General features: G+C 45.0%; 1 protein-coding gene across 8 annotated transcripts in view; it reads left to right on the top strand.

Annotated features, from left to right (window-relative positions):
- Positions 1 to 17,529, top strand: part of PTPRZ1 (protein tyrosine phosphatase receptor type Z1) — a 656,962-nt gene that overhangs the window by 431,444 nt on the left and 207,989 nt on the right. For all 8 annotated transcript variants that reach the window (XM_078680698.1, XM_078680707.1, XM_078680718.1 and 5 more), the window contains one exon: positions 7,428 to 7,572. In XM_078680698.1, coding sequence (XP_078536824.1) covers positions 7,428 to 7,572 — 145 coding nt within the window. The remainder of the gene's footprint in view (positions 1 to 7,427; positions 7,573 to 17,529) is intronic.

Genomic DNA, 17,529 nt, shown 5'->3' on the forward strand with positions numbered 1-17,529 from the left:
GTATTTCCGCTGTAAGGTTATGGTGATTTCTGAAATTCTTCAGTAATTTTACTAAAACATTATGCTAAATTAAGCCTTCTTTAAACATGAGCTCGTTAACAATAATTAGCTCTTATAATTGCAACTGAAGTGTTCTAGCTTCAAACCTGCAGAATAGACTTTGTATTAGGTCTGGCTCGAGGCAAGTGTAGGTCTCTTGCAGAGTTAATATGATGTCTCTACAGAGAGCGGTGAAAGGTCATTCTCCCCAGCCATTGGTTGTTGTAAATGTCACTCACTTATTGACAATCCCACATTCATCAGCCATTGGTTGATTGTAACTGTCAGTTATGATGTATGAAGTTTTGCCACTGCATTGACATACTGATAATTTGTTGGTGGAACAGTCAGATGAGTCCATACAAGACCATTTCTCTTCCAGTGCAGTGCATAGACGGTGACATGGAGCGCTCATTCTTTCTAGCGCAGTTGCTTCCATTCACTGCTGTAAACAGCGGCGGGGTGACAGCTGGACCTTAGTGCACAGTGCAGGTACAGCTGTTGCTTGCTGGTGCTGTCTTGTCCTGTCTCCCAATCTGCTGCCTGTGTTCCCCTTCCCCTGCCTCAGCCCACTGCCCAAGACAAGTTTGCCTCTTTTTCACCCTATGTGTCCCCATCACCATGTGGTGCCTCCGTGGCGCATTCAAACATCTGTGCCCAGATTAGCCTGAACCCACACTCAATTTCTCTGCGAAGCCAGCGATATTAGCCAGATTCAATATGTGTTCAGCTTTGGGCTCCCTGAAGCAGCCAAGGCATAACTTAGAGCATCTTGAGTGTGATCCTGGCCTCAGCTGGGAGATAGTGGAGAGCTTCCAGTGCTAGTTCGATGCGGTCACCTATCTGCAGGCTTAGTCGCATCCTTGTGATTGTTTAACAAAATCTGAGGCATACCTTATCGAACCCATTACGGAAGTGTAGATTTACTCAAGAGGAAGAATTTTCCTTGGATTGAAGAGTTGCATGTTGACTCGCTTTACTGTGGCACTTATTTGAGCTGCGGATGAATGATCTAAGTCAAACAGCATCCCTAGAGTCTTAACTCTCCGATTATATGCGAAGGTGACCCTTAGACTTGTGGTGGTGGGGTTTGTAGATTGACTCTTCGAGTTGATGAATTCTTTGATGTTCATGGCATAATCTGGAAATGAGACCGATATTGGTCACTAGGTGACAAAGTGAACAACAGTGGTCAATGTGTACTTCTTGCCTCTGATTACAAAGGTAAGAGCCGGTCCACTTTAGAGCATTACCATATATCCCGTACCTATATGTCCATCTGCTGAGGCGTAAGATGAAGAAAGATAAAGTATGATCTGAGCTGCTTTCTGTCGTTCAGTTGTTCACCAACTGTGAAGATGAACTCCTTATACCAGAAAAGACAGATTCTGTATAACTTTAGCTGGGTGTAGGAGTGTGCAGGAGAATGATTTTAGGGTGTTTAATTTTTCTCTATTTTTCATTTAGAAGACCTCAGCAAGTTCTGACAATGGTGCAGGATATCACAAGTGTATTTTATTGCTTTCAGGTTGATTTTTTCCTAACACATGTTGAGGATGACCCTTAGTTTATGTTAGGAGTCTTTGAAGCATTTGGACTCTTCTGCTCCTCTTGCAGACACGTGTCTGATTCATGCCATCTTCATTCCAGCTTTATGCATTGTTCTTTCCAACTCAAACAGATAATGTGTAAACCACTTGTTAGAGGCTTAAGTCTTTGCTTTTCTTCATTCTTTGTTGCACAATTTTGTTCAATGTCAATCAATCAATCAATCAGGGGTTTGTATAGCGTGCTACTCACCCATGTGGGTCTCAAGGTGCTGGGGGAAGGCTCCTGATCAGTCGAAGAGCCAGGTCTTGAGGTCCTTCCTGGGTCGGGGAGCGTCTGATGTTCACAGGGAGCTCGTTCCAGATGTTGGCTGCGATGTAGGAGAAAGCTCTTCCGATGGTTCTTTTTCTGCAGATTTGGGTGTCCTCTGCCAGGGTGAGGTCGGCGGAGCGGAAGTTCCTCTTGGGTACCTGGAAGGATACTCTCTTGTTGAGGTATGTGGGTCTGATGTTGTGGAGGGATATGTAGGCGTGGGTGAGGAGTTTGAAGGTGACCCTCTTCTTGATGGGGAGCCAGTGTAGGCCTCGTAAGTGTTGGGTCATGTGCTCATGGCGCGGTGTCCCAAGGACGAGTCTGGGTGCTACGATCTGGATGGTCTGGAGCCTGTGAGTCGATATTCCTAATAGGAATGTAAAATCATTCTTGGGAGCTGGTATTGGTCTGGGCTTTGTATTGGTCATCAAAATGGTGTTTGTGTTCTCCTTCTGAAGGTACCTGGCTATTCCAATTTGCATATAGCTAATTCCTGCCTGAGGTGGCATGGCGGGCACAGAAAATTATGAACGGCAACGTAGCCCTGGAGTAAATATTAGTACCTGAAATTAATTCAATCATTCCATCCTTCACTTTTCTTGTTTTCCTTATTAAGGTTTCTAAACTGGACTTTCGGTTCATCACTTTTGTTGTTTCGTGGGAAATACCTTATGTTCAAGTATACTAGGTACATAAAGAAGGGGTCTGGCTGGAGAGGTCACTGACTTTAGATCTTTTGTATTCTAGCTCATAATTGATTCTATGCCCCGCTATGTGAGCATCACTTGGATATACACCAGCATATTCACACTTGGACCATGCTCTGTTGCCCGTCTATGTCTGATTGGTGTGTTGGATTCATCAACTGAAGTGTAAAAGTTCACATTAACAGAATCTTTGGTGCCAGTGGCTGCCGACGTGAGGCAGGTGTAGGATTTTATCCTGGAATTTCGGATTATAGCTTGATTGATGATAGACTACTGCATTGAGGAATTAAGTGTTTGAGTTGACTGAACATACTGCATTTGTGTATTCAAATGATGATTGTTAGGTAGGTGTAGTATACTCCATGGAGCTACGCTTGGTAAAATCTATGAGTGTGACACATCCCTCATTTTGGTTTTCTATGTCTCTGTGAAGTATTTCAAGTGCTTGGGAGACCATGTCATTAATAATATGGAGGATCCATCATTGAACCAATGTCAGATAGGCCTAACATGGGCCACTCACTGTTACTGATTGGATCATGTATATTAATCATGTGTCTTCAACAAGGATGGGTGCTACTGAGCCACAGTAAGTCACACCCATTGCACCCTTGCTGCATCTGCAGCAACTTGGCAGTGCCTGCTGAACATCACGCTTACATGGCCACTGTCACTGCATGGGGCCGCCTTCTTTGAAGGGATGACTTGTATTCACCAGTCAGAGCTGCCAGTTGCATCCCCTCTGTGCTGAATGCAACCTTGCTTTGCATGCTTCAGTTTCACACTTCCATGGACAGCCACTGCTTCTGCTGCTTGTTACTGATGAGATGAACTGGAGTCTATCGCAAGAGTCTCCCAGTGCAGCCTCACTGTGGCCACTGCAAATCTGTCAATGCCCCTGCAGTCTCATACATTTAAATATGCTGTCACCACTTCACAATTGTCCCACACTGCGCGTGCTTCCAATTTAGAGGTTTCATTTTTTGTCATGCTGCTGTGATTTTCACTTCCATTGGTTTGGTGACATGCCTCTTCCTGGGCCGCGCTGTGCATTCTCTCTGTCCTCCATTTCTGCTTGTATTTGCTTCTCCTGCTTGCAAGCCTCTCTTTTTGCCACATCAGTGACTCCCTGTTCACCTGCTCCCACTCTACCTGCATTCACTCTTTCTCTCCTACATCTTTATTTTGTTTATCATTTCTCGTACAGTCTCCTCTAAATTTATATCCATGTAGATCCGTCTCTTTGTAACACCCACCTTCTTCAAATCAATAGTCTTGGGAGTACAGACACACCTTGGCAAACCAAGAGATGACTTTCCTTCTCCTGGATGAATGGTTGGCATGGGATACAAATCCACTTGCATCTTGGCCAGATGAGGCCTGTGTCCCATCTCTAATTGTCCTGGCCCCCCATACCCCACCACCAGAGATGCTGAATGAGCCAGGAGGCGACACCGAAGAAACAGACACTGCACCTTGCCACACATATTAATTTGACCAACTACCTTATTTACCAAAGCAGTGTTGTTTATTTAAAATGTTTACATATCTACATCTACACATATACATTTAAAGCAAATGTGCCTCTGTGTGCCTGTGTGTGTGTGTGTGTGCACATATTCCTTTGTAGATGGCCGCACCAATTTTATATGTGGCCCAATCTTTGCCCTCCCTAAAACTCAGTTCTAGAGATGCCATTGAAAAGATCTCTCTATCCTTTTTTTCCTTTTTCTTCAAGCTATTAATACATCAGCACAGTGGTGCACCATTCAGGTACAGGCAGTAGTTGCTATTGGTCTTTTACATTTGCCTACTACCTTGGATGTGTTTTGTTGTGCCCCCTGTCCACCCATACCCCCTACTTTTCTGTGAAGGAGAGAAGCTTGCACTGCTGCTGCTCAACTGTACATGCAATGGTGATCGGTATCCTTACCGCCAACATATTGGTCCGCCCGCCTGATCTAAATTCGGTCCGACCTCATATGTAACCACGGTGAACACTACTCTGTCTCTGCCATTGTTACACCTTTTCAATGGGCCGACGAGGTAAGGGCCATTGGACGTTGAGCTTTATGTCTGCCCACCTATTTTGGATGTGTGGACATACTGGTTCATTTTTACTGCATGTCACTACCAGGAAAACCCTGGCGGCAATGGGCCTGAAAAACTGCCTCATGCCCCCCTCCGTGGGGGATATCTCCCATGGAGAGGGGACATTTTTTTTTATTTTCAAAGTAGAAAATCCCACATAGGGTTTTTCTTTTTGAAGAAAAAGAAATAAGTTTGATGGATGTCTGCCTCATGTTGATGGAGCCATTCATCAAACTTAAAAAAGCATTGAAAGGAAAGGCCCTCACGGTGGTTCCGGCCAATGCTTCACAAACGACCGTCGGCTTGGCGGTCATTTCTAAATTTGGCAGGGGGTTACCTTGTATGGGCAGCAGAGTAATTTACTCTCTTTCCCTGATGGAGCAAACACCATCCGCCAACTAATAAATGAGGCCCTCAGTGTTTCTCTTTATTTTCTGAAGCTCATTTGGTGCTTTTGTAGCCTTATCTTGGGAAAAAGCATCTAAGCAGAAAGATTAGGGAAACAAGCTACTGCTTTGATGACTCTACTGCATATTTGCAACTGGCCATGCCCCCTAGTGGATTGCGTTAATCCCTGCCCAGGATTATGTGCTGTGTTATATCTTCACTTTAATATCTCACTAAATTCTGGATGTTGGCTTCTTGCAGTTCTCTCCTCTGCCACCAGAACTGTTATCCTGAAGCAGACTCCTGTACGTTTGTTTCAAATCATGAAACTCAGCCTGTTTTGAGGGAAATGGTGGAAAACCCACCCACTAAAACAGTAGGTAGTTCCTTTGATAAAAGTAATTAAATCAGTTCAAAGCAGCAGTGATGCCATTTTTTAATGTTATAAATCAAAGCTGTGCTATTATGATTTCCCAAATCAACTAATGTCATTTAATAGTTCTCTGAAGGGTTTGTGAGCCCGGCTTTGATTTGACTTGCTACTTTCTCGTAGGTTGTATTGCCAAGTGCTTTCAACAATGACTGCCTTACCAACTTTAGTACTGGATGACGAAGTGAGTTTACTCACCCACTGTACCATCAACCACTGGGATCATTGGTCTATGTGCAACTCTCAAACCAATGAAACATCCACAGACCGGACCCTACGTATATTGGTGAAGTCTTACTGTCCTCATGGGTCCCTCACAACCACCTTCTGCCTCCATTAAAAAGGGGAATTAGACCCACTCTAATCTTTCTTCTTATCACATCATCACCATCATCTTATCTGCTTTTGTCCTGAACTCCCACATATATGGAGCCAAAAGGCACTTTAAGCATAGTGCATTTACTCAGGGTTCACTGCAATGGAATAATAAGCAGATACTTTTTCATCAGGCCCAAAAGATTGAGGTCATCTATCCTCTTTGTAGCATGGTAGGATCAGTTCTTATCTTCTTTGCTGAGAAATCCTGATCCCCTCCCCCTGTAACCCTCAGGAGCACCACCCCTCTCCAGTGTCAAAAGGTACAAGTGACCCATCCTCCTCAATCTCTCAGGAGCTCTTCCTACCTGCTGCGTTGAGAAGTCCAGGTCATACGAAAGGTAAGCCCAGATATGGGTCCAATAGCTCATTGGTCTTACGACTCCTACGTAGCTTAGCTGTTTGGGCTCGGCTCTTCATCTTGCAGCAGGGCCTAGGCTGATTTGCTTACAGATGATCACTTTTTCTTGGTACGCAGAGAGAAAACCCCCAATGAGGAATTACCAATGAAGGAGATTAATTCAAGCATTCCATCCATCACTTTTTAGTTTTTCCCTTTTCACATAAAACCATAAATGATTGCATGGTGGTGTATTTGGCACCCAAATGTATTCCACATGAATTATAAACTTAGAAAACATTGTGCCTCAATTGCTGGTGACAAATTAACCCTACTCATTCAGGACCTCTGCTGGAAGAAGTAGAAGTACGGTAGGTTTAAGGATTTAGAGATTTGGTCATCAAGCTTGGTTTTGACTTTAATGATTATTTAATCCACTGTCAGGGATGAGAACAAGAACTTCTGTGTGCTCTTTTTTCTTGTGATACTGATGTACAGTTTCTACCCCTTTAGGTTAGTGATACAATGTGCATGTCCCCTGTCATATGCGTGTTGGTAAGCAGTACATTTGATTTCTGAAATCCACTAAGCTTTTTCTTGTTCACAAAATTGATAAAGACATCTCTTAAAAACCAGATTCAATAAGTTGCATAGTTTAGTTGGCATCGAACAGTTTTTCTGCTAATGGTATTGAACTGTAGAGCTCTGTAGTTTGCATGAATTGGTGATTCATGTTGTCATCAGCTGGCAGGTGTATGAGGGCCACCTGGCAGGTTTTGGCAGCTTTGTTGTTAGAATATTGGGAGGTTTATCACAGCATCTCCAAGAACAATGACTGCCATTTTGAATCACAACTGTCTGTGATGTACGGTAAGGACGCCTACGGTGCAGGTTGCAGAGCAGATGCTGAAGGATAAGGTGAGAGTCTGCAGGATAGAAATGAATACCACACAATACGCCACACATTTCTACCTTCGTTTTAACTTCTGGGATTGAATGTGGACTTCAATGTTGGCTTTATCTTCTGTCTGCCTGACTTCTTGAAACTGGTTTGCAAATAAAAAATTAAATTTTCTTCTGTGGCTGGTGAACTTTCGCGAGGTAAGTGATGTTACTGCAGATCATCATAGTGTGTTTCACTGTGTAATGCACTTGGTCAAACTTTAAATGTGGCGGTTTTCATTTTCTCTGACCACAGAGGCAAGCAATAGTAGCCATGAGTCGCGTGTTGGTCTAGCTGAAGGTTTGGACCCAGAGAAGAAGACCGTGATACCTCTTGTGGTCGTGTCGGCCCTGACGTTTCTCTGTCTTTTGGTTCTCGTGGGTATTCTCATCTATTGGAGGTAAGTTTCAGCTATGTACAAACTCATATGCTAATATGCATGCATACTGGGTGTTGCCTTATAAGTAAACGAAAGGGCGTGTGCTTTTAGGACACACTTCAACAAACAACCTCTGCTGTCGCTGTGAATAGTGCCTTTAACAATTGGTTCTGTGTGAACTCAGTTCTACAGATAGATGGTCTGATGTGAGCTCAGCTTTACATACAGATGTCCTGTGTGAGCTCAGTTCTACAGCTGCTCCTGTGTGAGCTCAATTCTACATACAGATGGGGCTCTGTGAGTTCAGTCTCAGCTCACACACCTCCTACTGTGCTCTGTTCTTTGGGATTTGTTTTTGCTCATTTCTGCAGATTGATGTTGCTGTGTGAGTTCAATTCGACAGTTATATGGCCATGCATGGGTTTGGTTCTACAGCGGGATGGTCTTGTGTGATCTCACTTACACAGACTGATGTTCCAGAGTGAGCCCAAGGTCTACAAATAGATGGCGCTGTGAGAACTCAGTCGTACACGTAGTTGGTCCTCTGTCAATTCATCTCATTGATGTTCCTGTTTACGCCTAATTCCACAATTAGATGGCCCTGCTTGAATTCAGTTCTACAGACAGATGATCCAATGTGATCTCCTTAATTCTATGGAAATATAGTCATGTCACCTCCATCTTACAGATGGCCCTCTGCATCTCAGTTCTACAGACAGATGGTCCTGTAAAGAGCACATTTCTGCAGATAAATGACCCAGTATTAACTAGGTTCTACGGAGAGACATAGGCCTGTCTGAGGTCCATTCTGTGGATAGACAGCCGCCCTGTGTGAACTTACTTCTACAGACAAATTGTCCTGTATAAGCTCAATTTTACAGAGAGATGTTCCTGATTGATCGTAGTTCTACAGACTGGTGGTCCTGTGTAATGTAAGCTCCCAGATGGTCCTGTGTGAGCGAAGGTCTCCAGGTGGTCCTGTATGGCGTTCATTCTGTTCAGTTCTGCAGGGTGTTTGCCCTGCGTGAGCTCAGTTCTACCAAAATATGGCCCTGCATGAGCTCAGCTTTACAGAAAAATAGCCCAGTTTTAATTCATTTCTGTAGACAGATAGCCTAGTGTGGGGCCCAAACTATAGATAGATAGCCCAGTGTGCTACAGACAAATGATCCTGAGCTAGCTCAGTTCAATAGATAGACGGTCCCATGTGACCTCCGATCTATAAATATATGGCAGCGTGAGTTTGGTTCTACAGCTGCGCCTCTGTCTCCCAAATCTACAGTCAAATGGTCCTGAGAAAAGACTCCATGTTACAGCTAAATGACCCAGCATTCACTCAGTTCTACTGACAGATGGCCTCTGTGACCTCTGTTCTACAGGTAGATGTAAATGTAAAAATGTAAATGTACAGGAATTTATATAGCGCAAATCACCGAGCGGTTTCTAAGCGCTTGCTTAGGGAACCCGTCCTGGTATTCCCCTGTGAGATAACCCCGGCAGGGTATCCGCAAGGTGAAAGCCAGGCATCCCGCCACGAGGGGCCGTTGTGGAGATTAAGCAAGCTATTGCCCAGAGTCGCAGAGTGTAAACCCGTGAATTGAGTAGGCACCGGAGTGAGAATTGTCGAGTCCATGGACATTTTAGGACTCAAGACCCCGCCGAGCTGGGAATTGAACCCTGGTCCCGGGCTGAACTCTGCTTCCAGGTCTGCCTCCTCTAACCAGTGAGCCACACTTCTCCACGTAGATAGAACTATGTGAACTCAGTTTTATAGATATATGTTCAAGTGGGTTCAGTTCCTAAGACTGTCCTCTGTATCTCGGTTCTACAGACAGATGGACTTGTGAGAGAGCTCAATTATGCAGAAAATTTGGCCTAATTCTACAGAGAGAGAGAGGGGCTTCTGAAAGGTCAATTCCGTCGATTGATAGCCATGTGTGTACCAGTTCTACATTCAAATGGTCCTGTATGAGCTCAAATCTAGACAGATGACCCTATGTGATCTTAGTTCTGTAGACTGATGGTCTTGTGTGAACCCAGTTTCACAGATGGTCACGTGTGAGCGAAGATCTAATTATGATCCTTCTCAGTTCTGCAGCTCCTATGCCCTGTTTGAGTCGTTCAACCAACAGATGCCCCTGTATGAGCTCAGTTTTACAGAAATAATTGGTCCAGTAATAATTCTTCTCAACAGACAGATGGTCCTGTGTGAGGCTAAGCAAGAACGGTATCGCCTAACTGTGTGTGCAGCTCTGATAAAACTGCGAATGACTCAGGCAGAGTTTTCACTACATATCAGCCGCGGCCCGTGCAGGTAAGAGCGGTGGGGCAGCGGGACAGGCGGGGGGATTTTGTCAGATGTTGATGAGGGGAAATTAAATAAATAATTAATTTTCCCTCATCATCGGCTGTCAAAATCCCCCCCCGGCCCCACTGCTTTTACCTCGATGGACCGCGGCTGATACATATTTGTGGTTCAACAGTGGCCTGCATATGAGAGTCAGGCGCTTCCTAAGGTGATCTACGCATGGGCCACGGGCATCACTATCATTAGTGGAGCAGGTGCAGTGATATCGGGTCTATAGTTCTACTGGACCTGCCGCACTCCAACTATCGCTGCTGTTAACATTCAACTGAGGGGGTAAGTTCCCCTTTTCTTTATTTCATTGGGACCCTTGACACCCTAGCTATGTCACTGCCATGGAAGCGCTTCCTACGTATAGACTCATTTTAAAATGAATGACTATCTTTCATATGAACTTCACTGAGCACGTAACTGAGGGGTCCAGGAGAAGCATGCCAGTTGTCAGGCAAGGTACACTTACTCTTCACCCCTGCTTCTCTGACTTGGAGGGAACACATTATGAAGACACTGTGCCCCACTCATGTGAGTATGTGCCCAAGATTATATTTGAAATGAACATTCTTGACATAGACGGTCACCCTCGGAGTGTGCAGTGTGCGCCTGGGTGCTCCACTGAACTCTCTTCAGCACAGAGTGCATGACTTTAGGCAGCAGTGAGTGAGAACGGCCCCTTATATGGGTCTAATGCACATGCTACCGTGTGACATTGCATGTATGCAGGAGGCCATTTAGCGAAACCCTCTGGAAATAGTCGGGTCTGCCCATCACCCTGAAGTGGGCAATCCCAGACTTCAAGGAAGATACTCAACAAAGGAAGCCATTCCCATGGAGTCGGCCGGAGGCGGGCAGAGTGGGAGTACGGAGAGAGGCGGTGATGGTGTACAGGGGTGGGAGCTTTGCAATGTGGAGTTAGGCAGAGTGGGGGAATGGGGGGGTGTCACACACAGGGGTGGAACTGAGGCTCTTAAGTGAGGCAGAGTTGGAGAATGGTGTCAAGACCACACATGAGGTGAGAGTCTGGATCTGAACTTAGGCAAAGATGGACAACGGGTGCTGACTGCACACAAGGGTAGGAGCCAGGCTTTGAAGTCAGACAGAGTTGGAGCACGGGTAGCGAACGCACACATGGGTGAGAATCGAGTTTGGTAAAGCCAGACCAAGGCAGGGAAATGAACAGAATGTATAAATGGGGTGATCACACACAAAGGTGTGTAGTAGTATATTCTTGAGTAAGAAGAGGCAGACAGGAAGATGAATGCGAAGTGATCCCAAACACGGGTGCGAATTGGGCACTGTAGAGTCAGGCAGGGTAAGAGAATGGAGCATGTGGTTTACTGCACACAGTGATAGGAGTCAGGCAGTCATCATATCTGCACACCTAAGTGCGTACGTGTGGGCCTTGTCAACATTCAGCCTTCCCTATGGACACAATCTCAAATTTTGCCTCTAATCACCATCCATTCTCCCTAGGCCCAGTCTTGCCTCCAACAAGATAGTTGGCTTCCTGCCAAGAACAGGTCTTTCCTTTACTTACTCTAGAATATAAAGCTGTTAACGGCAAATCCTCCAACATCCTATCATCTTTGTTAACCCTCTGTTTTGAGATAAGCAACCTACAATCCGCCAATCAGAATCTTTTAGTCTTAGCCAAACAGCCCTGTGTAGGAACCAGATTAAAGTCTGAGTAAGTGGACCCTTCCCCTGGAAACCACTTGGATGAGCTATTTGTTCAACCTCCTCTTTCCAAGGTGGTTAAAACGACACTGACGAGACCACTACATTTCTCCTGGATGCAAATATCTAAATGCATACATATGTTTCTTATTAGAAATAGAAATGTAGCAAACTGTCCAAATGACCTACTTTTGTTCTATGTTACCCATGCCCAGTGTTTTCTGATCATGCTGTATACCTCTAATGTTCTTTTGCACAACATTTCTGCTCGAGATGCTATGGCCACTAATAAAGTGTGATGGGTGATCACACAGAAGGGTGGGAGTCATCCATGCCGAGTCCCGTAGATCTGGAAAGTAGGGGCAACTGGAGTTATTGCACAAAGGGAGGGAAGTTGGATGCTGCAGAGAGAGGCAGAGACAGGTAGGGTTGAACTGGTTGATCACACAGAACAGGTGAGAGTCAAATACTTTGGAGTCTGACAGAGAAGAGTAGAGGAGGAGATTGAGAAGACGGGGTGATTCCACATGGGGGTAGGAGGGGGGAGTCAGGCACTGTGGAGTCCAGCAGAGTTGGAGAATATGGGGAATAGGATTTATTCCACACATGGGAGAAGGCTGCACCCCACAGATTCAGACAGAAGGGCAGAAGTAGAGAACAGATTATTTCTCACAGGGGTGAGAATCGAGTCACATTCTGTAAAGACGGTGGTGGCAGACGGAGGCTGGAAGAGAATGGTTAGGCGAGATGATGGAACACCGTGGTGAGAGTCGCACCAGGCAGAAATGGGCAGAGTTTGAGAACAGGGAGAGGGAGGATGACACTCCGAGTGAGAGTCACACACTGTGAGTCAGAGTTGGGCAGAGTTTGAGAATGAGTGAATGAGATGATAACACACCAGGGTGAGAGTCACACAGTGTGGAGATGGCAGAGAATGTCAGGGAAAGGGGGCTGGCTCTACAAATGGCTGCTAAATTCTGAATTGCACTCAACTAGGCTGACATATGTTTGGAAATCCTTTCAGCCCCTTGTGAAAGAACCCAGAATTTCCCATAAAATGGTGTCAAAATATTTCCTCAACAACTAATTATCAGACTTGCACTGATGCTAGGTGCAGACCTTTACGTATGGGATAAAGTACCCCCTGCTGTACAGTATAAGGATTTTGCAAACCTCAGAGGAGTTTCATAACCTTATAGGTAGGAGCCAGGCTTTGAAGTCAGACAGAGTTGGAGCACGAGACTGACTTCATTTATAGGGTAATGGAACTCTGAGGAGACTTGCAATATTAATTTTAAGTACGCCGGGGGACAGTTTAACCCATAAAATAAATACATGGCCATGCACCCACCGTTCTGACAAACCACGTACAGCCTTGGTGTGTATCTCTTTATATGAAAGAGCAAGCATGTTTGCAAACATGAAGAATAACAAAAAAAACACCAGCGCAAAATTAAACGCATAAAAAATCTGTTCGATATTTCTTGCAAACAGATACTAAAAACAATTCAATGCAAGTCAGTTTAAAAAAAAAACCTGCAGTAGCTTGGAATGTGTAGAAACATGCAGAAAGATTCTAGTTTTTCTCGAAACTGTCTAATGAGTGTAAAAAATAAACATGTTCCCTCTGCTTGTCATTGTAAGCCAAAAAATATAGCAGAAGAAAGAAAAGCAATATTCCGTTTTCGTTGCTTTAAAGAGCTGCTTCAATTATGCTCTGTGGCCTGACCTTCCTTTCACCTCAGCTGCTGACTCTGGTAGAAAGGCCGTGTGACAACATCACAAAATAAAATGATGGGCAAAGTGTTGGTACTTTTCAAACACTCACCCCCAGTCACAGATCTGGGTTTAATCCATTGTTATTATGCTCGCCACGTCACCCCAGTTTGAACCCAGCCATATGCAAATCAGTCTTCTCCCTGCTCCTCATGGAAACATTCCACTTCGAACTGCCAGGCCACGTCCTCCCTGGACCAGAAACAAGCATCCTGGGACAGGTTTGAGAGTATCACCCTCATCAGCCAGGATAGCTTCAATCCAGTGGTGTAGTAATCAAAGGACCCACATCTGGACATACCCTTTTGCTCGCCATGCCACCCCAGTTTGATCCTAACCATATGCATATTAGTCTTGACCCTGCTCCTCATAGGAACAGTCCAGCCTGAATTGCCAGGCCAGGTTCTCCCTGGACCAGAAACAAGCATCCTGCGACCAGTGTCGCTGTATCACCCCTAATCAGCCAGGCTAGCTTCAATCCAATGGTGCAGCTGGCAAAGGACCCATTTCTGGGCCAACCCTTAGCCACTGATTTGCATATGGCTGTGTCCAAACTGGGGTAACATAGCGAGCAAAATAACAATGGATTAAACCAAAATCTGTGACTGGGGGTGAGTGTTTGAAAAGTTTCACCACTACGTCAATCAGTTTATTTTGTGATGTTGCTATGTGCGCCCTAGGTGGCTAAGGTTATGCCCAGACATGGGTCCCTTGCTCGCTGGGCAACCGGATTAGAGCTAGCCTGGCTGATGAGGGGTGATACCCCGAAACTGGTTCCAGGAAGCTTGTTACCGGTTCAGGGAGGACCTGGCTTGGCAGTTCAGGCTGGACTGTTCCCATGGGGAGCAGGATCAAGGCTGATTTGCATATGACTGGGTTTAAACCCAGATCTGGCAAAATAACGATGGATTAAACCCAGATCTGTGACTGGGGTGAGTGTTTGAAAAGTTTCAACACTCCGTCCATCATCTAATTTTGTGATGTTGAGAAAGGCATTGTAATCTAATAACAAACACACAAGTGTCAAATGTTCACTTCTTCTTTTCCTCCTGCGAAGAAATGCGCATTAGGCATGTCAAATGGGCTTTCTTTCTTTCAAGGCCAGTATTGAGCAGAATGATTTAGTCAGAGTCTGTGTTCTTAGCACGCCCTTGGCAGCTCTGTACATGTGCTTTTTAATTAGACAAATGAACACAACCACGTGGCAGGAGTTGTACTGTTCTACATTCAAGCGTTGATCCAGGCTATACTGGTGCAAGCTCAGACTGACAATGTTACGGCTCACCTCCCCTCTCCAGTGCAGAGCGCGCGGCGCCGGAGCGCGCAGAGAGCGCGAGGCCCTGGAGCCTCCTGCTCGCAGCCAGCTGCACCTGTGTTGTGACTTACCTGTTCGGGCTTTCGTTTGACAGACGTGGTGGATGAGACGTGCAAATGAAATATTCCTCCAGCCTGGTGAATGATGGGACCTACATCTGGGAGCGTAAAATCTGTGTTACTTTTTGCATTTAATTGAGTGATAATTAGCAGGAAATACAGTTATCAACACTTAGCGCTTCGTCAGGAGAGCGGTCACCTCCTCTACTGAACAGATGGTATCTTGGTGAAATCTTGTCATACCAACTAAATAATTTACTTCCAATTTTACAGATGTTTTAGCATCATACTGCTTTTTAAAAATATAATTTCTAATGAGCCTTCCTTCTTGTTCTTGTATTTCAAATCATTTATGGTGTCGGTGCGAAGGATGGAACACACAGATTGGCACGTTCATCGCTATTTTGTTTATTCTCAATTTTGGACTTGTCGCATTTTCCGGGGACAAAATATACAGTTTCATTCAGAGCAGGTACAAAAGCAAAGTAAGACTAGGCAGCCACCAGGAGGGGCCCCATATCACCCTAAACGTAGCATGTGACTCTGTCCTGGCAGAGATAAGTGAGGGTTGAGGCAGCAAAATATCAGTTTACATAGGGTGGCAAAATTCTTTTCACCGGCTCTGGTTTCATCACACTTGCAATATCGGAGCATTTACCAAGAGGAATGCGGTAGAAAAGGATATTTTCCACACTGGTCATCAATATTCAGCAAAGTTAGCCAGATCCCTTAAGCAGCACATATTCTGCCAGTAGCTAGGCAGGCACATTGTAGCGCAATGGAGGCCACAGCACAGAGACATGACCTGCCTTCAGCTGATTCATGCAGAGACATGACTTGTCTTCAGCTGGTTCATGCAGAGACATGACTTGTCTTCAGCTGGTTCATGCAGAGACATGACTTGTCTTCAGCTGGTTCATGCAGAGACATGACTTGTCTTCAGCTAATTCATGCAGAGACATGATCTGCCTTTAGCTGGTTCATGCAGAGACATGACTTGTCTTCGGCTGGTTCATGCAGAGATATGACTTGTTTTCAGCTGGTTCATGCAGAGATATGACTTGTTTTCAGCTGTTTCATGCAGATACATGACTTGTCTTCAGCTGGTTCATGCAGAGACATGATCTGCCTTTAGCTGGTTCATGCAGAGACATGACTTGTCTTCGGCTGGTTCATGCAGAGATATGACTTGTTTTCAGCTGGTTCATGCAGAGACATGATCTGCCTTTAGCTGGTTCATGCAGAGACATGACTTGTCTTCGGCTGGTTCATGCAGAGATATGACTTGTTTTCAGCTGGTTCATGCAGAGATATGACTTGTTTTCAGCTGTTTCATGCAGATACATGACTTGTCTTCAGCTGGTTCATGCAGAGACATGATCTGCCTTTAGCTGGTTCATGCAGAGATATGACTTGTTTTCAGCTGGTTCATGCAGAGATATGACTTGTTTTCAGCTGGTTCATGCAGAGACATGGCCCATCTTCAGCTAATTCATGCAGAGACATGACTTGTCTTCAGCTGGTTCATGCAGAGACATGACTTGTTTTCAGCTGGTTCATGCAGAGACATGACCCATCTTCAGCTAATTCATGCAGAGACATGACCTGCCTTCGGCTGTTTCATGCAGAGACATGACTTGTCTTCAGCTGGTTCATGCAGAGACATGACTTGTCTTCAGCTGTTTCATGAAGAGACATGACTTGTCTTCAGCTGTTTCATGCAGATACATGACTTGTCTTCAGCTGTTTCATGCAGATACATGACTTGTCTTCAGCTGGTTCATGCAGAGACATGACTTGTCTTCAGCTGTTTCATGAAGAGACATGACCTGCCTTCGGCTGTTTCATGCAGAGACATGACTTGTCTTCAGCTGTTTCATGCAGATACATGACTTGTCTTCAGCTGGTTCATGCAGAGACATGATCTGCCTTTAGCTGGTTCATGCAGAGACATGACTTGTCTTCGGCTGGTTCATGCAGAGATATGACTTGTTTTCAGCTGGTTCATGCAGAGATATGACTTGTTTTCAGCTGTTTCATGCAGATACATGACTTGTCTTCAGCTGGTTCATGCAGAGACATGATCTGCCTTTAGCTGGTTCATGCAGAGACATGACTTGTCTTCGGCTGGTTCATGCAGAGATATGACTTGTTTTCAGCTGGTTCATGCAGAGATATGACTTGTTTTCAGCTGGTTCATGCAGAGACATGGCCCATCTTCAGCTAATTCATGCAGAGACATGACTTGTCTTCAGCTGGTTCATGCAGAGACATGACTTGTCTTCAGCTGGTTCATGCAGAGACATGACTTGTCTTTGGCTGGTTCATGCAGAGATATGACTTGTTTTCAGCTGGTTCATGCAGAGACATGACCCATCTTCAGCTAATTCATGCAGAGACATGACCTGCCTTCGGCTGTTTCATGCAGAGACATGACTTGTCTTCAGCTGGTTCATGCAGAGACATGACTTGTCTTCAGCTGTTTCATGAAGAGACATGACTTGTCTTCAGCTGTTTCATGCAGATACATGACTTGTCTTCAGCTGTTTCATGCAGATACATGACTTGTCTTCAGCTGGTTCATGCAGAGACATGACTTGTCTTCAGCTGTTTCATGAAGAGACATGACCTGCCTTTGGCTGTTTCATGCAGAGACATGACTTGTCTTCAGCTGTTTCATGCAGATACATGACTTGTCTTCAGCTGGTTCATGCAGAGACATGATCTGCCTTTAGCTGGTTCATGCAGAGACATGACTTGTCTTCGGCTGGTTCATGCAGAGATATGAC

The sequence above is a fragment of the Lissotriton helveticus genome, chromosome 1_1 (genome assembly GCF_964261635.1).
Source record: "Lissotriton helveticus chromosome 1_1, aLisHel1.1, whole genome shotgun sequence".
NCBI lineage: Eukaryota > Metazoa > Chordata > Amphibia > Caudata > Salamandridae > Lissotriton > Lissotriton helveticus.